This window comes from Petaurus breviceps, unplaced genomic scaffold (genome assembly GCF_028583685.1).
Source record: "Petaurus breviceps papuanus isolate PSGF00001 unplaced genomic scaffold, PetGlider_PUasm1.0 164, whole genome shotgun sequence".
NCBI lineage: Eukaryota > Metazoa > Chordata > Mammalia > Diprotodontia > Petauridae > Petaurus > Petaurus breviceps.
The window spans coordinates 18,020,168-18,046,454 of record NW_027185735.1 but is presented as its reverse complement, the minus strand read 5'-3'; the positions used below and the strand labels follow the sequence as shown (position 1 = coordinate 18,046,454).

Here is a 26,287-nt window from a genome sequence, read left to right as displayed (position 1 = left end):
GACATGGACCAGACCCTGTGAATGCCAGTGTGGAGCAGGACCTCCCCAGAGAGCTGGTCGAGGAACTGGGAACTGTCTGCTATTGAACCCAGGTGACAGTCTGTTCAATCCAGGTAGAATCTGGGACCATGGAAGGGGGTTGTGAAGGGGGTTCAGATCCAGGGAATCTGAGAACAGGCCCCAAGTCAAGATGAAGAAAAGACCTCTCCTTGAGTATTGAGTAATTATGGAATTATAGTTTACTAGTGACCTAAGGGGTGGAGGATTTTGTGTCTAATATTTAGTAAGACTTTGGTGAATAAGTGACTGATTGTACTTTGAGTACTTAGACTATTGTTACTGATTAGTGACTGAGTTAATCTAGACTTTGCCCCAAGAGTGGAAGACTTTGACTGTGTCCTTTGATACTACTGATAAGTGACTGATTGAATTAACTTAAGACTGACTATTTTGTGACTGACTGAATGAACTTAAGAGTGACTATTTTACTTTAAGACTATGTTGTGATTTTCTGTGATAAGTTGAAATATGGTGAACGCTGTATTTTGAAATATGCTGTACCTTGATTTTCCATGGATGTTTTGCTTTTGTTATGGAATAGAGTGATCACTATACTGAGTAATCAGAATCTTAAAAAAAAAATGCTGTTCACAGTAGCAGTTCTTCTGGAAAGCTTCTGTGCATGGCATTACAGACCTGAAGTCACTTAGGTTTTAATTCCAGTTCCTTTACTTATTAGCTATGTGGGCCTGGGGAAAAGGAAAAAAAACGAACATTTCTGAGTTTTAGATTTTTTTTTCCCATACCAGTGGGCCAACAATACCAATGTGAAATACTTTATAAGACTGATGCAATGAAGGTCCTTTGTAAACCTTGAAGCACTATGTAACTACAAATATTATTATTAGTAATGGCAATGAGCAAAGAGGAACAGCAGTGGAAAAGATAAGAAGCAGCCAATCTTTATTCCATCAATGCAAGATGTAATTATTACTATGCATTTCTGTCACACATTATATTTGTCTTACACAGGAAAAGTGAAAATATGGAAGAAATGTTAAATTAGTTAGGTTCATATATACATTCATTTTGTCAGCCATAAATATTTGATTGTTTGAACTAAGTCTTTTTATTTTATTATAGACCTTACACCTTATCCAGAAGCGGAAAAATGCTTTAAATTTTTAGTTTGCATGAATTAGTCTTAAATTTTCAATACTCATTCAGTATTTTAAAGCAATATCAGCTTTCAACAAGTTGCTTACTGATGTGTTTTTTTTTTATGTCTTTTGGATACTATTCATTAAGTAAGGAGGGATTAATAATGGTAAGCTATCAATATACAATAATTTTTATCATTAACATCCAACAACAATCTCTTATTAAGCATTTGCTTTTGCCAGACACTGTGCTAAGATTCTCTTCAAACTTATCAAACATGGTTCCTATACTCTAAAAGTAATTTTAAACCATGGTAATAGACACAAATTACAAAGGACAATTTCAAGCCTATATCAAGACTATATACATCACACAAATATTTTGTGATTTTCACAAATGCTTTTTGTCATGAAGGGGGCAGGAAACAATAATCAAAGGTGGAAATGAAAAAATTAGTTTTTAATTAGCCAGAAATGGTAAAAATTACATTCTGAACATCTTGGGATAAAAATTTGGTAATAGAGCTACCACCTGTAGAAATTTTGATAGCTAACATAAATGTAAGTTTAGTGCACTAATGGTGAAAAACTTATATAGCTACTTTCAAATATTTCTAGTTTCAAGTGCCTTCTCTCCCTATCAGGAATGTTATGAAGCAGCTTATCCCTTTAACATCTAGAGAACTCTTCCACTGTACTGGGGCTTGGGTATGAACTGACAAGTTCACAATACAAAAAACAGGCCCTCCTAGGGCCATAGGACAAAGGACATTTTATTTTGCACCTTATCAACCGTAGTCCATTAGAAACCAACATTTAAGATACACTAAAAGCATCATTCTAATAAAGAGGTTAAAATCAACAGCCAACCAGAATTAACATGGAACTTCTCTCAGAGATATGGTAAGATGAAGCCACTAAGGATGAGGCAATTCTCATAGGCACCCAGTTTCATACCTCAGAGATTGATTATTTATCTCTCATCCCTTAAGTCTTGATGAATCTATCTCCACAATATCACAACAATCCTCTTCAATTATACTACTACCCTTATTCAGGTCATTATTACCTATCACATGTAATAACCTCCTAACTTGTCTCCCAATTTCTGGTTACTTTCCTCTCCAAACAATCCTCTAGATTATTACTAAAATAATTTTCTGAAAGCACGGGTCCAACCATTTTATTGCCCTGGTCCAAAACCTTCAATGTTTCCCCAGTGATTTTAGGATCCAATACAAAGCCAAAAATGGTACAAAATCTGGCTCTAACCTACTACCCCAGACATTTTAAAAATTATTATTATTTTTTTTAGCATTCTTTTAAAATTCCCTCCCACCTTTTCCTTACCCACTGAGAAGGAAAGCAAAATAATATTAATTACATATATGAAATCATGCAAGCTATGTAGATTGTAAGGCTTTGTTTGGTTGCAATACTAGCTACTCTGCTCTTCAGAACATCATATTTGAAGCCCTCTGATCCTTTAATGTAGACGCTGCTAAATTGTGTGTGACCCTGACTATAACTCCACAATATTTAAACTGTTTCCTTCTGGCTGCTTGCAAAATTTTCTCCTTGACCTGGCAGCACTGAAATTTGGCTGTAATATTCCTGGGAATTTTCATTTTGGGATCTCTTTTAGTAGAAGATCAATAGATTCTGTCAATTTCAATATTACCCTCTGGATCTAAGATACTGGGAAAGTATCAGAGATCCTTGATAATTTCTTGAAATATGACATTTAAGATTTTTTTGATCAAGGCTTTCAGGTAATTCAATAATTCTTAAATTACTTCTCAATCTATTTTCCTGGTCAGCTGATTCTTCAATGAGACAATTCATATTTTCTTGTATTTTTTTCATTCTTTTGCTTTTGTTTGTTATTTCTTGATGCCTCACGGAGTCACTAGCTTCCATTTACTCAATTCTAATTTTCAAGGAATTATTTTCTTTTTTTTATGTCCAAAAAATGCTTTATTAAAGCAGGAATTGTTTCTCATGTTTGGGGCAGAAAAATGAGCATTGTGGCTCAGTGGAGAACAAGGATGAGACAAGCAGGAGAGGCCCCCAGGCCAAGGGGCAGTAGGGGCCCCTCACAATGTGATGTACAGGTTAGGTTTGGTCTCCTGTAGGGTTTTCAGTTCATTGTCCACCTCCTCTGTCCAGTAAATGTGAAACAGGGCCAGCTGCTCCAAGGTGTTGAGGTTGGCCACCAGCTGCTTGATGCCCAGGCTGCCCATCCTGCTGCTGCTGAGGTCCAGCTGCTTCAGGGTGTGGTTGGTGAGGACAGAAGCCAGGGTCTCACAGCAGTGCAATCGTGGTGCATGAGCCTCTTGCTCATCTGTTCCATGCCCACATCCTCCAGCACAGTACGAAAGCTGGTGCAGATGGCCACCGTGAAGCTACATGTCCTCAGCCACAGCTCCTCCAGCTGGCAGCTGGGGTCCAGCAGCACCTGGCACAACAACTCGGCCCCTTCATCACCCAGCTGGTTACAGATCAGACTCAGCTTTGTCAAGCAGGGCCTGTTCTTCAGGACCTGGGCAAGGGCCCTGCAGCCTTCATCTGTGATGTCATACTCCCAAAGCAACAAGGTCTTCAGGTTGCACATTGGGCTCATGATCCCCTGACAAAGCTGGTTCAACTCTGCATCTCCAATCTTGTTTTCTCCCAGGCACAGCTCCTGCATGCATTCCTTGGTTTGCAAGACTGTGCTGAGGTCCTTGCAATTGGCAGTGGAGACTTTCCTGCAGCCCTCTAGCTTCAAGACCTGTAATTCACAGTTGGAGTCCATCAGTCCTAGGCAGTAAAGGGTCACCTCTGCCAGCGCGTTGTTCAGGGTCAGCTCCTGGGGGGTGCCCTTGGCTTTGAGCATGGCCAAAAGAACTTCACAGCTGGCTATGGGGAACTCACAGTATTCCAGCTCCAGTCTCTGCAGGCTGCACCTAGGGTCCATGAGGTGGCTGTCACTGAGCTGAAAGTCTATCAGGGTGGATTTTGTCTGGAGCAGAGCTGGGATCAGTTCACAGCTGGCACATGTGATGTTGCAATTCTGCAGATTGAGTTTCTGGATCTTGCTGGTGGAACTCTGAAGGGCCTTCAGTACCAGCTGGGCCCCTGCATCTCCCAGCTCATTACTGACCAGGATGAGATCTGTCAGAGAGGAATTGGCCTGCAGCACAGAGTTGATGCTGGCACACATGGCATTTGGTGAAGCCCCAGTCTGTGAGCCTGATAATGCTATACGGTTGCATAGATGGAAGGAGATCGGTCCAGCAGGTACTGCTCAGATGTTCACATTGAATCTACAGGCTCAAGGGAATGGCACCTGGGGCTGGAGAGAGGGTAGCCTCCAAAGGTCAAGGGAGATCGAGGGTGCCAGCAGCAGCAGCTCAAGGAATTATTTTCTTCAGTGAGATTTTTTTTTTTTTTACTTCTTTCTCCATTTGGTCAACTCTGCTTCTGAAGGAGTTATTTTTATTTTTTGGTAACTCTTTTACCAAGCTGTAAATCTCCTTTTATTAATTTTCTTCTATCACTCTCATTTCTTTCCCCAATTATGCCTCTATCACTCTCATTGCTTTCTTTAACTCTTCCAGAAATTGTTGTTGGACTTGGGTCCAATTAACATTTTTTGAGGTTTGATTTGCTTGTATGTTTTCACATTGTTGTCTTCTCCTGAGTTTACATATTGTTCTTTCCTTCCACTGCAGCAGCCTTTTGTGGTCAAGATCTTTTTTCTGTTGTTTGCTCATTTTTTCCAAGCCTATTTCTTGATTTTGACCTTTATGTAAAAGTTGGGCTCTGCTCACTGGGAGTGGGGGGAGGAGGAGAGTTGGAAAGCACTGTCCCATGCTTTGGGCTTTTTCTTGTTAATGTTTTTAGAGCTACTTATGGAGGTCTACAAAATTTTGGTGCTTCCAAGATGGAATGATTCAGAAAGAGGTTTGGTCATTGGTTTCCTGGTCTGCACTCTGGTGCTTACCCAGGAAGAACCCCTGATCCCCTGCAGCTACAAACACTAGTGTCCCTCTCAAGCCTGGAACTGTAATCAGGTGCCCTGATTTCCTGTAGCAGCAAGGGCTAGTTAGCTGCTCTCTACCTATTAACTATGAATAGGGCCCCTGCTCCCTGGTGACTGACCACAAGTACTCCCCTCCCTCAAACTACAACCCAGAACTACATATGGAATACAGTTGCCAATTAGTGCCAGCTGAATTTAGTGCCAGCAAAGAATCCCCTGTAATCTCTTCCTGATCAGCGGTCAGACCCCTTTTCATACTGGGTTGAGAGCTCCTGAAGCTGCTGCTGCTGCTACTGCCACGGCCTACCCCTAGGTCACAGACCTCTCCTGCTGTTATCCTAAGCTGTCTTGGACTGGAAAAATGTCTCACCTTGACCTTTTGCCATCTCTGCCACTTAAAATTAGATTTTAATTATTTTAAAGTTATTATTATTATATTATTTTGAGTTATTTTAATGGTGTTTGGAGGCGAATGTTGGGAGAGTTCAGCTAAGTTGCTGCTTTGCATAAGTATGGTGCTTATGCATAGCAAGCACTTAATAGATTCTTGTTAAACGAAATTGTTGAGGTAACCTCAAGTCATCGTCCATTCCTGACTTATTTCACACAAATCCACAATACTCACTCTGTGTTTTAGATTTTTTTTTACTCATTGTCCTTTTTTTCCCCCTTTTTGGAGGGGGGAAGGCTGGGCAATTGGGGTAAAGTGACTTGCCCAAGGTCACATGGCTAGCAAGTGTTAAGTGTCTGAGGCCATATTTGAACTCAGGTCCTCCTGACTCCAGGGCCAGTGATCTAGTCACTGGGACACCTAGCTGCCCCTCTCATTGTCCTTCTTGGTCATTTTGTAGTATCTGACACTGTTGACCATTCCTTCCTATTCATACCCTTTTCTCTCTTGGATTTTGCAACAATTGCTATTTATGCTATGCCTATTAGACTAGTCCTACTCAAGCTCCATTAAGGATCAACATCTATGTACTACTCCCTAAATGTGGTTGTGCTTCTCCTTACCCCCGGGCTCCCTCCTGACATCTATACAATATCTTCAGGTTATCTCATTAACTCCTGATGAATTTAACTATCATCATAATAAAGATTGACTCCCAAATCTTTATATTCAATCCATATCTCTTTTTGGAGCTCTGGTCACATCACAAGCTATCTATGGATACCAGTTTAGGTATCAAGAGAAAAGATTCATTTAAAGAAATGAGTTTTGTTTCAAAAGACTCATCATTTCTGAAACAGAACTCATTTCCCCTCCAAACATAACCCTGTTCTTGATTTCCTTTATTCTACTGAGAGTACCACCATCCATTTTGTCACAACCTTGAAGCTATATTTGACTCTTTCTTAATTTCTTTTGATGGACCATTATCCCTGTCATCCTCCCTAATTGTGGGTAACCTCAAGGCTCTGTCCTAGACTCTCTTCTGTCTATACTTTTTAACTAGGTGACCTTAGCAGCTCTCATGGGTTTAATGATCTCTACACAGAAAACTCCAAAATCTATGAATAACCAAGCCCTAGACTCTCTCCCTTCACATCTTATCAGTCAACTTTTCCAGAAAAACAACACATTAATCTCCTTCAAGCACTTTTTAGTCTAGTCAACCTGTTCTACTTGCTTTTGTGCATACTACCTGGCATATCTCTGCTCTCTGTATTTTTGCTTACGTTATCCTCTATGCCTATAATTATCTCCTAATTACTTCTCTCTCTTAGAATTTCTTCAAGTTTCAGCTCAGTTTGCTATTTCCTACATAATGCCTTTCTACCAACTCAACTCAGTTATGGTGCTCTTTCTATCCCCATACCCCTGCCAAAAACAAACCCCAAAATTACTTGGTAATTTTTTGTAAATATACTTCTTATTTACTTTTCTCAGTACATACTGATAACCCCCAACATCCTATACTTCAGTAGAATGTAAGCTACCCATTGTGGGCTATTTATTTCAGTTTTGTCTTGGTATTCCCCAAGCCTGGTATGGTGCTTATGAATAGAAAGCACTTAATAGATTCTTGTTAAACCAAGTTGATGAGGTAACCTCAAGAAGCTTACAGTTGAAATGGGAAAGTTGGAAATGGGAAAGTGATGTAGTAATACAGAAAATTGTGGTAGTTTTGGAGTCAGAAGATATAGGTTCAAATTCTGCTTCTAACATTTACTCTCTGTGAGACCTTGAGCAAGTCATTTAACCTCCCTGTGCCTCAGTTTCCTCATCTGTATAATGAAGGAGTTGGACTAGGTGCCTCTGATGTCCTTTCCAGGTCTAGATCTTTGATTCTAAAAACAATATGTACCCTTTTTTTTTTTTATTTGCACAGGATGCATTATAATAAAAAGAAGATTGTATATGGAGTCAAGAGAGCCTCAAGTTCTAATATTGTATCTGAAACTTATTGCTAAATGACAATCAGCAGATTACTTAATCTCTCTGAGCCTTAGTATCCCAATGTAGGAAATGGGGATAATACCTAGAATACTGACCTCACAAGAATTATCTTGAACAACATATGGAATGAGGCGTGTAAACTCCTTTGTAAATCTTCAAATGCAAGTTAGCTACATTAATTCAATTTGTCAATATTCAGTGCTCCTTTACCTCTCTAAGACTAAATGTCAAACTGCTAGAGGGAGTTTGCTCACTATAAGTTTCTTTTATCAACGGAATCATATACCTTGTCCAAAAACTATAACTCCCTTCTCCCTCAATTTTTTAATTCTTGTTGCATTATTTCCACATGTTCTTTATATCTCCAACACATAGCACAGTGCCTGGTATGTGGTAGGCACATAATAAATGTTTATTGACAGACTGATAGGTAATCACAGAGTTGAACATTCTAGGAGGGAATTGCACATACTTGAACTGAATCTTTCATTGCATCATACACAGGATGCCTTTGTAATAGTTTTTTTTTTTGGTTGAATACATCTTAAAAAACATAAACTCAGAAAGAAAAGTAATAACTACTTCACCTGTTGAAGAGATAAGGCCTTAAATCTTCAGCTTCTGGAGAAAAAGAATGCCTCTTAGACTTAACATTTCTTCTGAACTACAAGCATAACTGGAGTTGCCCTCTCTCAGTCCAGACTACCAGATTTGTAGTCACTCAACAAATAGTGAAGAAACTGCTGATTGACAATTATATAATTTTCTCATATACACTGATATTATGCCAAATACTAACACTCTGGGCTTTACTAAGATCCTAGATTTAGTAAAACTTTAATACTAGCAAATCAAAATGAAATCCTGCATTGTTAAAAAAAAAAACGTTTCAGTAAAAAATATGCTAGGAGAAAAATGTGGGAGAAGGATGTAGAAAATATGAAGTTCAATTTGAAAAATAAATATAAAACTTAAGTCTCTGTATGACCATTAATCAATTATACAGCTTCCTAAGATGCTGCATCAGAATACTATGAACACTAAACATTTTGGGAAGTATTGTTTATCCTCTACTGCTCAGCACTTCCAAGAAGGTTCACCATAGCAACCTGGCTTACTACAACAAATAAGTGCAGACTATAATTGACTAAGATTGTTTTCCAGTGAATGATCCTTCCTTTCACTTTTACTTAATGCTATGTATGATCAAAGACAGCAAAACAATGTTCAATCAAGAAGAAAAGAGTACAAATGGTAAGGAGGTTATGTTTCAGCACCAGCAAAACAGTAAGGGAATCTCTATAATAAGCAGCAGATTTTCTGGAGGAGGTAGAAGAATAAGGACGCATTTTACAATGGCATATCTCAGAGATTTATATTTAGATACTACTGTTCTCTTTAGTATTGCCTTTCATTTCTAAATGCTGAGTGCTACATTCAAATATCAACATCAATCAATAATGCAGAAAACATTGGGTTAATTTAATTGTCAGCAAATTTCTTTTTTTTCCCCCAAATGCTTTATTAACTTCTAATTTACATCATTCATTTCCACCAGATTTTGAGTTACAAATTTTCTCCCCATTTTTCCCCTACCCACCACCCCAGAATAGCAGTCCCACAGGATATCCCCATCTCCAATCTGCCCTCTCCCATTATGTTCTCCCATACCCCCTTGGACTTTTCCAATAGGACATGGTGGATCTTGATGCCCCAGTGCCTGTATATCTTATTTCCCAATTACATGTAAAATAGTATTAATAATAACTACATATATATATATATATGTATATATATATTTAAACATTTGATTTTAAAACTTTGGACGCTAGATTCATTACTTTCCTCCCTTGTCACCCACTCTTACTGGAAAGATAAGCAATTCAGTATAGGTTATACATGTGTAGCTAATGCAAAACATTACCATAGTAAATATATTGTAAAAGACTGACTATATTTCCCTATATTACACGGCCACTTATTTCTGGGTGTGGTACTAAGTATCTGAGCCCAGATTTGATCCCAGGTCATCCCGACTCTGGGGCCGGTGCTCTTACTCACTGTGCTATCTGGCTGCCCCACCCTTCACATATTTTCATACTGAGAAAAGTTTCATCAGTTACAATTATCGTTTTTCCATGTAGGAATGTTAATAATTCAACTTTGGTAAGTTCCTTATGATTTTTTTTCCCTGTTTACCTTCTCATGCTTCTCTTGCTTCTTTTATCTGAATGTCAAATTTTCTATTCAACTCTGTTTTTTTTTCATCAAGAATGCTTGAAAGTCCTCTATTCCACTGAATGACCATATTTTCCCCTGAAACATGATCTCAGTTTTGCTGGGTAAGTGGATTCTTGGTTTTAATCCCAGGTCCTCTGACCTCTGGAATATCATATTTCAAGCCCTTAGATCCCTCAGTGTAGAAGCTGCTAGATCCTGAGTTGTCCTGATTGTGTTTCCACAATATTCAAAATGTTTCTTCCTGGCTGCTTGTAATATTCTCTCCTTGATCTGGGAATTCCGGAACCTGGCTATAATATTCCTAGGAGTTTTCTTTTGGGGATCTTTTTCAGGAGGTGATGAGTGGATTCTTTCAACCTCTATTTTGCCCTCTGCTTCTAAAACATCAGTGCAGTTTTCCTTGAGAATTTCTTGGAGGATGATTTCTAGGTTCTTTCTTTGATCATGGCTTTCAGGTAGTCCAATAATTTTTAAATTATCTCTCCTGGATCTATTTTCCAGGTCAGTGGTTTTTCCAATAAGATATTTTACATTGCCTTCTATTCGTTCATTTGTTTGGATTTGTTTAACAGTATCTCGACTTCACTGTCTTCCTGCTGTTCCAAGCTTTGCTCCTTTTTGTCCCCAAAATAGGAGTCTAATGTTGGAATCTTCTGTCTGATTTGTTTCCTTTGCCTGGTCATGTCGCCCCTCAGTCCCTTGACCCCTGAGCTTTTTGCCACAGTAGGACTCTGCTACCAGACAGGGGAGCTTCGTTCCAAACACTGGGGTTTTTTCAGCTGCTGGAGGTATTAGTTGGGTGCCCTCTCTGAAGCCTCCACACGCTCTGGCAAGCTGGTTATATACCCCAGGACCTCCACCCTAGATTGCAATCCAGATCCAAGCAGGTTAAAGCAAGAGCAATTACACCTCAGACTGGTCGCTTAGTCCCCCTACAGTCTGCAGGCCAGGAACTGAAGCTTCCAGGTGGTGAAGGCTGCACTGCAGCCCTCAGCAGGTTTTCACCCTGGGGGCAAAAGCAGAAAACTCCCAACTACTGGTTCCCAAAGTCCACACTGCACTGACTTCTCACTTTGTCCTTAGCATCTATATGTTGATAATTCTGGAAATGGCCACAGCTGCTGGTGATCTGGAGTCCCTCCAGCTGGCGGATGGTCAGGCCTACCCTGGGGCTAAAACTTCGGGCATAGGGATGGCATCTGCTCCCAGAGTCTGCGTTGGCCAATTCCTGCCAGCCTGCTGGGCTGTCCTCAGTGGGAGGTTAGTTTCTCTGTATCATTTTGTGGGTTTTGTAGCTCCAAAGTTTGTTCAGAGTCCCCTTTTACATGAATTGGAGGTGGTGGGAGCCAGAGCTAAGGGGAGGTCCTGCTTCTACTCAGCCATCTTGACTCCACCCCTGTCGGAAAATTTCTAAATAGAACATTTCCGTTTACTATACTTTCAAGTACTATGATTCCAAGTAGGTCACTAGTACTTAAATAAAGAATATATTCTTTTGCCAAAAGCAGTCCTTTACAATAATTTCCTATAGTAGCTACAGCAGTAATACAAAGTTACAAGGAGAATCCAAAGAGAAGGGAAACTTAAAAAAAAAGATTACCATATTACTACCCTGTGTTTTGAATTTTTAAGGTGATACACACTATATATTTTCCCCCCATTGACAAAGAATTAAATGTTTCCATGAATTCAAACAAAAGTCTCTAAAGATTACTTTGCAATATACTGAAAGATACAGTGTTATTTTGACATTCTTTTGATTCTTAACAAAATGTTAATTTATATATAAATAACACAATCACATTCACAATTTAGATCAGGATAAAAAGCACCACTACAAATAATTTTTAAAAGTAGGTATATTCAGGAGAATGATATTATTAAATAATAATTTGGCCATGATTTAAGAATGTAATGGCAAGCAAACAATTACTTATTGCCTCATTTCTGTTGAGCATTGCCCTTCATTATATCAAGTCTTTGTTAAGAAACAGAACTTGTGAAACCCACAGTGGGAGGAACTTGCTGATGCAACAGTAAGGGTTGGAACAGGGAGGAGCTAATACCCATATATAAGGAGAAGCCCAAGCTTGGAGAGACAACTGAGAAAGGAGCACTTTTTGCTGGCAGAGTTAAGAAGGAGAAAACTTGAAGTATCTCAGCACTCTTTTTCTCTGTTCTGTCTATGTTGATTTCTATGCTGATGATTTGTGTTGACTTCTCAGGCCTTGTCTGTGGGTCTCTGTTGATTTCATGGGCAGATAGTGCCAGCAATGTGAATGAATGTTGTTTTGGCTCTGTTAAGCTTTGTCTTTCCAGAAACAGAAAGTATGAAGGACTTGAGGTGGACTGGATACTGTGAGCTTCAATATGGAACTGGACGAGGAGCTGAGAGCTGCCTACCTGTGAATCCATGTGACAATTGGGTAGATTCAGGCAGGAGCTGGACCCATGGAAGAGGAACCATGGAATTTGGGAGCCAGCCTTGAGTCAAGATGAAAAGACCTCTCTTCGGTACTTAGTGCTGATAGAGGAGAGCATGATTTAGTGTGACTTAGGGGTAGGGGAACTTTGTATTCTGTTCCTTGTACCTCTTAGGGATGATTGGAAACTAATCTCTAATCAAGAAAAAGAAGGCTTTTTGACTGAGAGATTAAGACAATGTGACCTAGGGGTGGAGAACTTTGACCTTTGTACTTTGTGTACCTTAAAGAGGCTTGCTCTTTAAGGATGACTGAGTTAAAGACTTACTGAATGATATCTTTTGTTTAAAACTATGTGGCCACTTTAGTGATAAGTTGTTATTTTTAACATTGTGAATGCTGTACTTTGGTTTCTGTGAATGTTTTGCTTTAGTTTACTGCTGAATAAATACAAAGTTCACTATATTATGTGATCAGAACCTTAAAGCTGATCATAGCAGCAGTCCTCTGGAAAGCTGGTCATGCTTGGCTTTACAAAGAACTATGTTCTCTGCTCTATTAGAAAAGACTGCATTGAGGGGTTTTTTGTTTTTATTTTTTATTTTTCCAGCAAATTCAAAAGGCCAAACCCTCACTTAGTATAGCAACAACATGAATAATATAACAGCCCATTATCTATACAGCTATTTGCAGTTTGCAAATTGTATGCAAACAACTCTATGTTAAAGTGCTTGAGGATAGAAATCAACCCAGGTCTTCTAACAGTATGTGGTATTATATATTTTTCATCACACTATTTGAACCATACATATCTACTATAGCATTGGAAAATGTGCTCTTAATGTAATATTCTATTCTTTTCTTTCTCTCTTGAACCCCCAGATCGTTTGGAAGTTAACAGTTTCTTAACAACTCTTCAACTACCAGGTACATAAACAATACTAAATTTTATTTATTCAACTTACATCATAATATATTTTTTACCTGAAACATTTAAATTCTTAAACCCCATGTTTGTGTTTTATAATACCTAAGATAACAGCCTAAAGTATTCCATAGACTAGAAGATGATTTTTTAAAATAAGAAAGCATTTCATAGAAGGATATTTCCAATATTTTTCTTTTTTTTAAATATTGCAATATGTGTGGATAGTTTCATTTTATTCAACCATCCAACAAAAACAAGTAAATAGCATGTAAAAAGTGTTGAACAAGGTATGGAGGATTCTGATGAAATAAGACATAGTACCTTTTACCAAAAGACTTACAATTTGGAGGGTAAAGGGAGGAGGGAAGGCTATCTAAAGATAGGTACATGCTGATTACAAATGCAAACTGAGGATCTGGAGAGATTGAATAAACAACTTTTTTTCAAAATTACTTTTACTAATAGAAACACTTCAGAAGAATATGCAAAAAAAATATTCAGTGCAGATGCACTTAGGTCCAAAACAAAAATGGTCTACAGGAGTAGTACTGTCACTGAGGTTTGAGAAATAACACTCCCTTCTAAATACTGGTTTATATGGGATTCACCAAAAAAAAAAAAAAAAAGGTCTTAATTTGGCTTATTCCCACCTCGGATTCCATGATTAAGAGCATAAGCTTAAATCACTTATGTCATACATCCTATTTCTTCCTTGGGGCCAATGGTCTGGACAGCAGAAGTAGAGGCAACACGGTACCCTAAATTAGGAAAGTGTCCTCACTACAGCAAAGGGATTAAAAGAATATACAATTTCCCTGGCCCCTTGACAGAGGGGCTTCTTTGAAACTCAATGCACCAAGAAAAGCTGCCAGGGATTCCCAAGAGAAAGCCAGTCGACCTATAGTTCCTGGCAGGCTGCTGTGATCACCTGATTTACTTTAGGCTTATCTGAATCCCAAATTCATGAATCAGGAAGCTACCAGTACTAGATCAAATCTTTCTTAAAGAGCTACTCCTGGTCCAGTCTGTAAACCTTAATTAATTATCAGGCTACATGCATTACCATTTCCATAAGTCAAATTTGTGGCTTTCTGGTTAGGGTGCTCCCACAATGTTATCACAGAGGTCAGTATAGGTCTTTTGGTAATCCATGTACCTCTCACAGCTTCATGCTTGATTCGAGGCTCTCAAAGATTTTTTCCTCACAAGTGCTCTTTTTAAAGTGAAGAGCAGGATAGAACCAACAGGTACAGGAGTAATGTCCAAGGGATATAAGGGACATAAGTCTGGAACCATACAATAGAAACTGAAATGTATTAACTGCAGAGGAAATATACAAAGCAAGTGCTATGAGATGGCCAAGAAAAGAGACATTTCTGGAGGACTCACATGAGGTTTCATGGAGAAGATCACCCCTGGGCTACAAAGGAAGGGAAGGATCACAAAAGGAGAAGCTGGGGAGGGGAGTGAGGTACAGAGTCTTTTCCTGTTTCGAAAAACCATCAAACCGATATAGCACTTGTGCCAGGAAAGAGGAAGCTGCTTAAAGATCTCCTAGGATTACTTCACATCCAACACAGTTATAAGAGTGAACCATTCAGTGATGATATGATCACATGAGAACATAAGAAAATTTAAAATGGTTGTTGCTCAGAAAATAGGACATTTCTTTTCAGGGTACCTGAAAAAAATTCATTATTCTTTTATAGTACTGATCACCTTGAATGACTATATTTATAGGTATTTGTCCCTAAATAAAACTAATCTCAATTCCGTCACTGATAATGAATCTTGAGGATGACATTTTCCCAACTCAAGTGAGCAAATAAAAAACAGAAGGCTTCTGTCCAATTATCTGTTTTAAGAAGCAGACTATGGCCAAGGTAAAAAAAAATCTTAATTTAAAAAGAGTGGTTTAAAAAAAAAGTCAGTGTCTATGAACTGCTTTTTTTTTTCACATATAATGTAGAGATTCTCACTTAGATTTCTCTTACATTAGAGAGATGACCACATTTCACCAACTTTTTTGGTACCTTAAGGATCTGCTGGTAGGGTGTGCAAAGAATAAGCTATTAAGTAAAAAAGTAAAGTATAAAATTAATTCAAAATAATACAATTCATTATTACTCTGATATTCCACTGAAATTTCTCACAGCTTCTCAGTCACTTAAATTCACTGTGAATATAATCTTTAAACATAGGGATTATACATATACATATGTATGTATACGTATCTATATCTATCTACCTATCTACCTCTATATATGTATATCTACAGCTATCTATCTTGTATGTGCCTTACAAGTAATTGAACAGTGTAACAATTTATTTTGTTCAAATAGCTTTTCAAGAAATAGCTTCCTTTGCATATTCCAAAAAATACCTCAGAATGATATTACACACACACACACACACACACACAGTGAATACTGTAAGATACTTCTGGTGTAAATAATTATTAAGGATAAGGAGATGGGCTAGGGACTACCAGTCTCAATAAGGCAGAGCAGGGGTTCACAATCTTTTTGGGGTTATGGAAAATTCTGGCAGTTTTAGGAAGTCTATGGAACCATTTTCAGAATAAGGTTTTTAAACATGAACCTAGGCAAGTCACTGAACCTCTGAGTGCTTTAGGCAACAAAAGACTATATTTAAAATAGTTAACAAAACTGTATTCCAATCTCCCAGTTCCCCTGTCCCACTGAGAGAGTGAGTGTCCTTATCCTAGAGTTCCCTATACCAATGAAATCTCAGATTCTGTTACTACCCATAAAATGTGCATTTTTAAAGAAAGCTAAGGATGATAACATGTCATAACTCATTTGCTTTTTCAGGGTTTACTTAGTTTTGAAAATTTTAAGGATTTTTTTCCCCCTGAAAACTTGTAGAAACTTCTTGCCAGTCCCTCCCACTCCACCCCAGTTAAAGGTAAATCTGTCAAAAATTCATTCAGCTGGGAAAAGGAAGAAAATATTAAAGTGGCATGTGTGATAAATGAGTAAGAATGGAATGAATCCATTTAAAGTGTAATTATAAACAGCAAAATGTATACAACAAAATGGAAAACAACCCTCTGACGATATTTCATAAAGCACATAAAACATGTTGAAAGGTGATATAAACAAGTTGTTTCATTTTCCAAATATAGTATATTGCTTATAATTCTACCTTCTGGCAATGCAGAGTCATTAATTTTGTTCTTTGAAAGTTATAATTTTAGCAAAGTCAAGCATCCCTCCTTCTGCAATCTTCTCCAAGTCTCTAGTCCTGTTTTCTTTACTTTTCCTCCATTAGTCTAAATCAGCATAAATTATAGATATGACATCACTGTAGTTTTAAGAAATAAGTAATGAAATCCCAGTACTCACAGAGAAGGATCTTGGACCAGATCTTTGAGGTTTATCCCACTTCGGTCTTCTGCAAGGTTCCGAAAGCAGCTGTCACTCACTAAAAAGATAAAAGGAATTGGGGGGAGACAAAAAATTAATGAATTTAAACAAAACTCACATTGATTGCTAATTTGAATTAATGAAGAAAAGACTCAATGAGTTTATTTCATTCTTTTTCATTTTAGACATAACAGTGAAACTTTGACTTCTTATTATTGGTTGGCTGACTAAAGACAACACTTTCAAACCAAGTAATCTGGATGAGAAAGTAAGAAATAGTTCTCAATTCAACAGGGAGTTTCTATTCTCACTCCTTTGTTTTAAGTCTCTCACTATGTGATATCATCAAATGTATGTATACAATTTTTCCAGAAATAGTATTGTCATTATAGTAATCTTTGTAATAAACAGTCAAACTGAAGAACTAGAAATGCTAACAAATGCTCTAATTTTAAGACTTCACTTTTACTAGAGGGTAGGTAATTTATGTAAATGGCAGGTACAAATGGTCCATGATAAGTAAAATATGATAATAAAATCAGCTTACAAGAATTACAGTGCAAAAATCACCCGTAGGACGAAATCCTTCAGCTTTAACCCATATAAGAATATGGTAGACAAGAACATTAGACTATGAATCAAAAGTCCTGATTTTGTCAATAACTTTGGGCATATTACTCAATATTCCTGTGCTTTCTGTTTTTCAACAAAGGAAAGGAGGGAGGGGATAAGCATTTATTATTTATCTACTATGTGCCAGTCACAGTGCTAAGACCTTTACAATTATTATCTCATTTGATTCTTACAAGAACCCTGAAAAGTAGCTGCTATTATTATCCCCAATTTACAGTTGAGAAACATAATTTAGCCAGAATCACAACTAGTAAGTACCTGTGGCCAAATCTGAAGTAAATTCTTCTTGACTTTAGGCCCAGAACTCTATCCATTGTGCCACCTAATTACCTGAATTAGCTTTATAAGTGTCTCCTCCACCTCTTACCATATGATTCTTTCATTTTAAAAAGTCAAATTAAGGATTGAGTTTAAAGGACTACTTCTAAAAATATTGTTTTACTATTTTCATTTTGAATTACTGTGAACCAAAAGAAGCTCTAAGAATTAATCTTATTTATTTCCTATAATCACATGCACTGTATAAAACATTTTTAAAAACCTGACAGGGACAGTTAGGTGGCACAGTGAAAAGAGCACCAACCCTGGAGTCAGGAGAACCTGAGTTGAAATTTAGCTTGAGAAACTTGATACAATTACTAGCCATGTGACTTTGGGCAAATCACTTAACCCCAACTGCCCTCCAAAAAAAAAAAAAGGCAAAAAACCCACTGACAAATATAGATATGAAAACTGATAAAAGTGTATTGATACTAATCCAATTAACCATGCTTTTAAAACAAATACAATGAAAACAGTAAAATTTGGAAGCCAGTAGGCCTTCCACATAGTAAGTGTCTAAGGTTTCAAACTGATTCCAAACCCAGTGCTGTATTCACTATGCCACCTACTTGTCCATGAAGCAGGAAGTGCAGGTATTATTAAACTTTTAGTATAAATGAACAACAACATTTAAAGAGGTTAACTGACTCACCCATTGTGGTAAAATGGGTAAAACACAGGTTTTAATGACTGATTCAGTATTCATTCTACTACACTATATCATACATATGTGTATGTTTGTTGGAGACTTTTTTTTAAATTTAATTAACTAATTTTTATTTTTCAATATTCACTTCCACAAGGTTTTGAGTTCCAAATTTTATCCCTATCTCTCCCCTCCCCACATCGTAAGATGGCATGCATTCTGATTAGTCCTTCCCACAATCTGCCCTCCCTTCTTTCACCCTCCCCAACCCCTGCCCTTCTATTTGCCTGGAGGACAAGAGATTTCTATACCCCATTGCCTATATTCCCAGCTGCATGTAAAAACAATTTTTAGTATTAATTTTTATAACTTTGAGTTCCAAATTCTCTCCGTTCCTCACTCCCTACCCAACCTCTCACTGTGAAGGCAAGCAATTTGATATAGGATATATACTGGGAGTCATGTAAAACACTTTTATAATAGTCATGCTGTGAAAAACTAACTATATTTTCCCTCCATCCTCACCTACCCCCCTTCCCCTTATTCTGGTTCTCTACATTGAGACTGTCCCTCCTCAAAAGTGTATAGTTCTGATTGTCCTCTCACCCAATTTGCCCTCCCTTCTATCATCCTCTCCTCTCTCATACTCTTCCCCTTTACTCTCCTGTAGGGTAAGATAGATTTCCAAACTCAACTGAGTTTGTATTTTATTCCTTCCTTAAGCCAAATCCAATGAGTGTTAGGTTTACTCATTCGCTCTCATTGCCTCCCTTGTTCCCATCAGTGTAAAACCTTTTTCTTGCCTCTTTTTAGTGAGATAATTTACCCTACTCTACCTCTCCCTTTCTCTTTCTCCCAGTACATTCCTCTCACCTCTGAATTTTATTTTTAGATATCACCCCTTCATATTCAACTCACCCTATACCCTCCCACCCTCCCTCCATCTATCTATCTATCTATCTATCTATCTATCTATCTATCTATCTATCTATCTATCTATCTATCTTTTCTCCAAATAACCTAATACTAAAAAAGGTGTCAGGAATTACATACATCATCATTCAATGTAGGAATGTAAACTTTAATAAGGAATTCTCTTTCGTGTTTACCTCTTCATGCTTCTCTTAAATCTTGTATTTGAAAGTCAAAATTTCAATTCAGCTCTGATCTTTTCATCAAGAATGCTTGAAAGTCCCATATTTCCTTGCATGTCCATTATTTTCCCCTGAATAACTACACTCAGTTTTGCTGGGGTAGGTGAATCTTGGTTTTAATCATAGTTCCTTGGACCTTGAAAATATTATATTCCAAGCCCTATGATCCTTTAATGCACAAACTGCTAAATCATGTTTTATCTTGACTGTGGCTCCACAATACTTGAATTGTTTCTTTCTGGCTGCTAGCAGTATTTTCTCCTTGACCTGGAAGCTCTGGTATGTGGCTATAATATTCCTAGGACTTTTCCTTTTGGGATCTCTTTCAGGAGGTGATTCGTTGGTTCTTTCATTTTCTATTTTCCCCTCGGATCCTAGAATATCAGGGCAATTTTCCTTGATAATTTCTTGAACGATGATTCCTCCCTCTTCTTTTGATCATGGCTTTCAGGTAATTTTTAAATTCACTTTCATGGACCTATTTTCCAGGTCAGTCATTTTTCCAATGAGATAATCCATACTGTCTTCTATTTTTTCATTTGTTTGGATTTCTTCTATTATTTTTTGATTTCTCATTAGTACCTTCTATTTGCTCCATTATAATTTTTAAGGAATTATTTTCTTCAGTGAGCTTTTGGACCTCCTTTTCCATTTGGCCAATACTGCTTTGTAAGACATTTTTCTCCTTATTGGGTTTTTGGACCTCTTTTGCCACTTGACCTAGTCTGGTTTTTAAGGTGTTATTTTCTTCATTATTATTTATGTGTGTGTGTCTCCTTCATTAAGCTGTTGATTCTTTTCTCATGATTTTCTTGCATCACTCTCATTTCTGTTACTACTTTTTCTTCTACCTCTCTAACTTGATTTTCAAAATCCTTTCTGATTTCTTCCATGGACTGAAACCAATTCATATTTTTCTTGGAGGCTTTGGATGAAAGAGCTTTGACTTAGTTGTCTTTTTCCAGTTGTATATTTTCATCTTCTTTGTTGCAAAAGTAAGATTCTATAGTCTGAGTTTTTTCTGCTCTTTGCTCATATTCCCAGTCAATTACTTGACTTTTTAATTCTTTATTAAGGTAAGGCTCTGCTTCCAGTGTGGAGGGTGTACTGTCCCAAGCTTCAGAGGTTTTGTGCAGCTGTCTTCAGAGATATTTCTAAGCATGTGTAAGTTTTCAGTTCTTCCAAGGTGGTATGACTAAAGAAGAAGTGTTTACTGTCTGGAAACCACCACAGTTGCCAGTCATTCAGTCCCCTGAGGCCTTCCCTGGGTTTGCTGGGGCAAGGGCTATGCTGACCTTTCCTGTCGACAGTCCAGGATGTCTTGGGTGGGAAATTTGTTTCACACTGTCATTTTGTGGATTCTACTGCTCTAGAATTTTAGAGAAAATTTTTACAGGCATTTACAGAGTTTTGTGGGAAAGCTTAAGCAAGTCTCTGCTTTTACTCTGCCATCTAAATCTCTGTATTATTGGAGTACATTTATAGATTCAAACTCCTTAGCAAAACATTAAAGTTAATGAAATTTAACAATATTTAACAAATTTAACAAAATTTAAGAAATATTTAACAATAAACATTTGTTTACTTGTTGGGATTAAAAAAAAAGAAGATAGATATATCTTCAAAGGATAGAAGGCACATTAAGTTTCATACAGTAAACCAAATAATTAGTAATCTATCAATTGCTCATGCTTTGAATTTGGCATTGCAGGAATAAAAAACAGCAAGAGGATTCTGGGAAGATGGCAGAATAGGTCAGAAAATTCTAAGCTCAAGGGGCAGAGTGAAGATGGTTCAGTAAAAGCATAAAATTATCTGAGATCCCACTCCAACCACCTCTAATACCTGTAAAAAATGACTCTAAACAAATTTTAGAGCTATAGAACCCATAAAGTAACAGAGAGAAACAAATCTCCCACTGAAGGCAACCTGGCAGGCTGACAGGAAGGGTTAGTTCCACACAAGCTTGGAGCCAAGCACAGTCCCGTGTGAGCTGCACAGGCCCAGACACAGGGCAGCCCCAACCAATAGCCTAGACTGGCTGGAGTAGACTTCAGAAGAGTGAATCACTGGCAGCTCTGGTGGTTCCTAGACTTCTCAACTTAGAAATGTCAAAGAGAAATTAAAAGGTCAGTGGGGAAATCTGTTGACTCAGGGTAAAATCAGAGTGTGGTCTGGCCCCTGCCACTGGGGCGAGAGGTGGTTGAAGCCCAGCAGCTGCAGTTACTGCCACATGGCTGCCTCTGGAGCTCCTGGCCTGTGGACCGTAGCAGGACCAAGTGACAATTCAGAGGGTTATAGTTCTTTCTCTGACCTGGTTGGATCTGGGTTGCTGTGTTGGGTGGTGGCCCTAGGGAGAGGAATTCCACTGTAGCAGAGTTTGTGGTGGCAGTAGAGAGGGCACTTTCCTCTACGAAAACCCTAGCAATTTGGGACACGGCTTTTTCCACTTTGGAAGCAGAGTTCTTCCATGACAAAGAGCTGAAAAGTCAAGTACTTGGCTAGTAAGATGAGCAAGCAGGAGAAGTACAATCAGACCATAGAATATTTTTTGGGTGACAAAAAGGATCAAAACATGGAACAAGAAGACAATGAAGTAAAAACTCCTGCATCAAAAGTTTATAAGAAAAATATGAACTGCTTGCAAGGCATGGAGGATCTCAAGAAGGATTTTAAAAATCAAGTAAGAGAAGTGGAAGAAAAATTGGGAAGAGAAATGACAATGATGCAAGGAAATCATTAAAAGCAAGTCAACAGCCTGACTGAAGAAAATAACACCTTAAAAAATTGACTAATTCAAATGGCAAAAGAGGCCCAAAAAGCCAATGAGGAGAAGAATGCTTTAAAAAGCTGAATTTGCCAGATGGAAAAGGAATTTTAAAAACTCATTGAAGAGAATAATTTTTTTCAAAATTAGATTAGAGGAAATGGAAGCTAATGACTTTATGAGAAATCAAGATACTATAAGACAGATCCAAACAAATGAAAGAATAGAAGGCAATGTGAAATATCTCATTGGAAATCAACCATTGACCTGGAAAATAGATCCAGGAGAAATAATGTAAAAATTATTGGACTACCTGAAAGCCATAATAAAACAAAAAAGAGCGTAGAAATCATCCTTCAAGAAATTCTCAAGGAAAATTGCCCTGATATTCTAGAACGAGAGGGCAAAATAGAAATTGAAAAAATTTACCCATCGCCTCTTGAAAAAGATCCCCAAAAGAAAACTTCTAGGAATATTATAGCCAAATTCCAGAGTTCCCAGGTCAAACAGAAAATATTGTAAGCAGCCAGCAAGAAACAATTTAAGTATTGTGGAAACACAATCAGGATAACACAAGATCTAGCAGTTCCTACCTTAAGGGATCGAAGGGCTTAGAATATGATATTCTGGAGGTCAAAGGAGCTAGGATTAAAACCAAGAATCACCTACCCAACAAAATTGAATATAATGTTTCAGGGGAAAATATGGTCATTCAATGAAATAGAGGATTTTCAAGCATTCTTGATGAAAAAACTGTAACTAAAAAGAAAATGACTTCCAAATACAAGAAGCAAGAATAGAATGAAAAGGTAAATAGGAAACAGAAAATTCCAAGCTCTTGAGTTTTTCCTATAGCTGTAGGTGGAGCCAAGATGGTAGCATAGAAGCAGAAAAACTCTGTGAGCTCCCCCCATAACTACCTCAAATACCTATAAAATATGACTCTAAACAAATTTTAGTGCTATAGAATCCACAAAGTGACAGAGAGAAACAAATCTCCCACTGAAGGCAGCCCAGCAGGCCTACAGGAAGGGTCCATCACAACTCACTGCAAGCAGAGCCTAGCCCCGCATGAGCCCAAGGTTTGAGCCCCAGGGCAGCCCCGACCAGCAGCAGCTGGAGCCGGACTTTGGGAGAGTGGATCACCAGCAGCAGTGGTGGTTTCCAGAATTATCAACCCATAAATGCCAAAGACAAAGAAAAAGGTGCACTTGGAACTCTATTGCAACTGGGGGGGGGGGGGGAGGAGAGAGGAACACAGTCCAGCCCCTGCCCCTGGGGTGAGATTTGGCGGAGGTGTGGTGGCCATGTAGCCACTGCCTTGTGGCTACTTCAGAGCTCCTGGTCTACAGATCATAGGCAGACCAAGTGAACATTCAGAGGGTAATGCTCTTTCTTTAACCTGTCAGAATCTGGATCACTGTCTTGGGTTGTGTTATAGGAAAGCAAATTTTTAAGATTTTCCCTGCCCCTAGGTTAAGTGCACCTGGAGCCTTGTGGGAGGGAGGCTTGTTTTTCAGGAATGCCCACACCTTGTGTAGTGCCTGGTTTCCTCCATCCTCCTACTTCAAGGAAGTGAGCAGACTGCTGGGTCAGATCTGCCCTCCCCTACTGTGTCTCTGCCCTTTCCCAGTCAGCTCAGCTGCATAGAGGTGGGCAGGCTTCTGGGTCAGGCGCGGGAATTTCAAGGTGTGTACTGACCAATCACTGTTTTAGCCTCTGCAAGTTTCTGCTTAACTAATATCTAACTGTTGGCCATGTGGTCTCCCTTTATAAGCTGAGGTTTTACCTGAGATTGGGACTGTTGCTGTTAACTGCTGCTGCTACTGCTGTACCTGGGAGGGGTATTATCTGTTCAGCCTGCCCTGTGGCTTGATCAGCCAATATTGAATTTTAATAAAAGTTCCATTCTAAAATTGTTACTTGGTTCTTGCTCACGTTATTCAGGATACAACACCAACACTTGGTGCTTTGTGATTGGGCAGTGGGTGAAGAGCATTGTTAAATTCTCTGACCCAGGAGAAGGCTATATCATCCTTGATATGAGACTTTGTTTTGGGGCTCACTTTGAGAAGTGTTGTGTGATTTGACCAGATGAGACTCTGGGAAGCTATTGAGAACACCCTGGCTTTGAAAAACCCAGATATTGATGCTTCCCTCTCTGGTAACTGACTAGGTATGTATGTAATGGTTGGACAGTTTGGAAGCCTATCTGCTGAAATGTTTCTCGATCTTGTAACCTCTGCTTATAACCTCTGTATACTCTGAAGTTCGGGGTGCTGACTTCTTTCCCCTAAACTAGGTAAACAATATATGTTTGATTGATTAAAGTAAGCTAGTTAACCCATTTTGAGTTGCTTTCCTTTAGAAAAGCAGATTTAAAAACCTGTGTTGGCAGCCACCCTGGGTATGTCAGGGTGCTTGCTGCTACTGGTTGTGTGGCCAGTGAGCCAGAGCTTGTGGGGGCTGCAGAGATGGCACCCAACTAATAGCTGTGGCAGCTGAGAAAACCCCAGCAATTCGGGATAAAGCTCTCCTCTCTGGAAGCAGAGTTCTACCGGGCAAAAAGCTCAAAAGTCAAGTAATTGAGTGGCAACATGAGCAAACAAAGGAAGCAAAGCAAGCACAACAATCAACAACGAAGCAAACAATGAACTCAGAACTCCTGCACCAAAAGTTTCCAAGAAAAATATGAACCGGTTATATAGGCCATGGAGGAGCTCAAGAAGGATTCTGAAAATCAAGGAAGAGAAGTGGAGGAAAAATTGGGAAGAGAAATGAGAATAATTCAGAACATCATGAAAAGCGAGTCAACAATCTGACTGAAGAAAATAACACCTTAAAAAAATAGAAAATTCCAAGTTCTCCAGATTTCCCCTGCAAACATACCAAAATAGTACGTAAGGGTGAATTTAGAGCAGTAAAGATAAACAAGAGTTGGGGCAGGATGGTCATCCTCCTGGGCAACAGAAGGAGATACAAAGAAAAATCCCAGTATTGAGGTTTCTAAGACCTTTTTGAAGTCTTTCAAAATTGAAATCTCAAGGCTAGTTCTGCTGCAACAGTAATTGGCAAGCCCTTGGGTTTTCTGGATTGGGAGGTAGCCTTGGTCCCACACATAGTAATTTTCACCTCTGGGACAGTGTGGGTAGTCTGGTGTCTGAAAGGGGAAGAGTGAGGTAACCTCTGCTGATAAGGGATTCTAGGCTCACCTGTGCTGCTGAAACACATCACTGGGCAAGAAGGAACCAGTACACACCCTGTGAGTGCAGAAGTAGTGGGGGAGGGATGCTATTTGTTATGTGAACTTTTAAGTGGGCAGAGAACTTGGTTTCAGCTCCAGGTCAGAGGAAAAACTGAAGGAGGATCTGAGGCCAGTGGCACCATCCCCCATAGCCCAGGACTAGAGGTGTTTACAATTATAAGCTGCTAAGGAAAAAAAAAAAAGAGCAGGCAAAAGGAGAAACAACCCAACTACAGACAGTTACTATGGGCATAGAAATGACCAGGACTCATCTTCCAAAGAGGATACTGAAGCAAACAAAAAGCCTCCCCTACTCCGAAAAGCAATGTCAAATGCTCACCTCACCCAAAAGATTTCACAGAAGAACTTAAGACTCTGAAAATCAAATGAGGTAATATTTTTTAAATAAGAGCAATAACAGAAAAACAAATGAAAAAAAAGGCACCTAACTTGAAAAAGAGATTCAGAATATTTTTTGTTTGTTTGTTTTTGGAGGGGTGAAAGCAAGTAATTGGGTTTAGGTGACTTGCCCAAGGTCACACAGCTAGTAAGTGTGTCAAGTGTCTGAGGCCGCATTTGAAATCAGGTCTTCCTGACTCCAGGGCTGGTGCTGTATTTATTGTGCCATCTAGCTGCCCCAAGGAGATCCAGAATCTTACGGAAGAAAATGACTGCTTGAAAATTAGAATTGTGTATAGGGGAAGCCATCAAAATTATAAGAGTGCAAGAAATAATAAAACAAAATATAAAGAATAAAAAAATAGAAGAGACTGTGAAACATCTCATAAGAAAAACAACTGATCTGGAGAACAGATCAAGAAGAAAAAAGTAAGAATAATCAGACTAAATGAAAGTTATGATCAAAAAAGAATCTTGATACAATAATACCGGAAACAAAGGAAACTGTTCCAAAGTGTTAGAAAAAGAGGGGAAAGTAGAAATAGAAAAAATCT

The 26,287-nt window shown here is 38.4% G+C and overlaps 1 protein-coding gene and 1 pseudogene across 4 annotated transcripts in view; both read right to left on the bottom strand.

The window, feature by feature from the left end:
• Positions 1-26,287, bottom strand: part of LOC138156902 (gephyrin-like) — a 472,574-nt gene that overhangs the window by 209,261 nt on the left and 237,026 nt on the right. For all 4 annotated transcript variants that reach the window (XM_069082398.1, XM_069082401.1, XM_069082402.1 and 1 more), the window contains exon 2: positions 16,549-16,627. In XM_069082398.1, the coding sequence (XP_068938499.1) occupies positions 16,549-16,627 (79 nt within the window). The remainder of the gene's footprint in view (positions 1-16,548; positions 16,628-26,287) is intronic.
• Positions 13-5,573, bottom strand: LOC138156916 (ribonuclease inhibitor pseudogene; annotated as a pseudogene).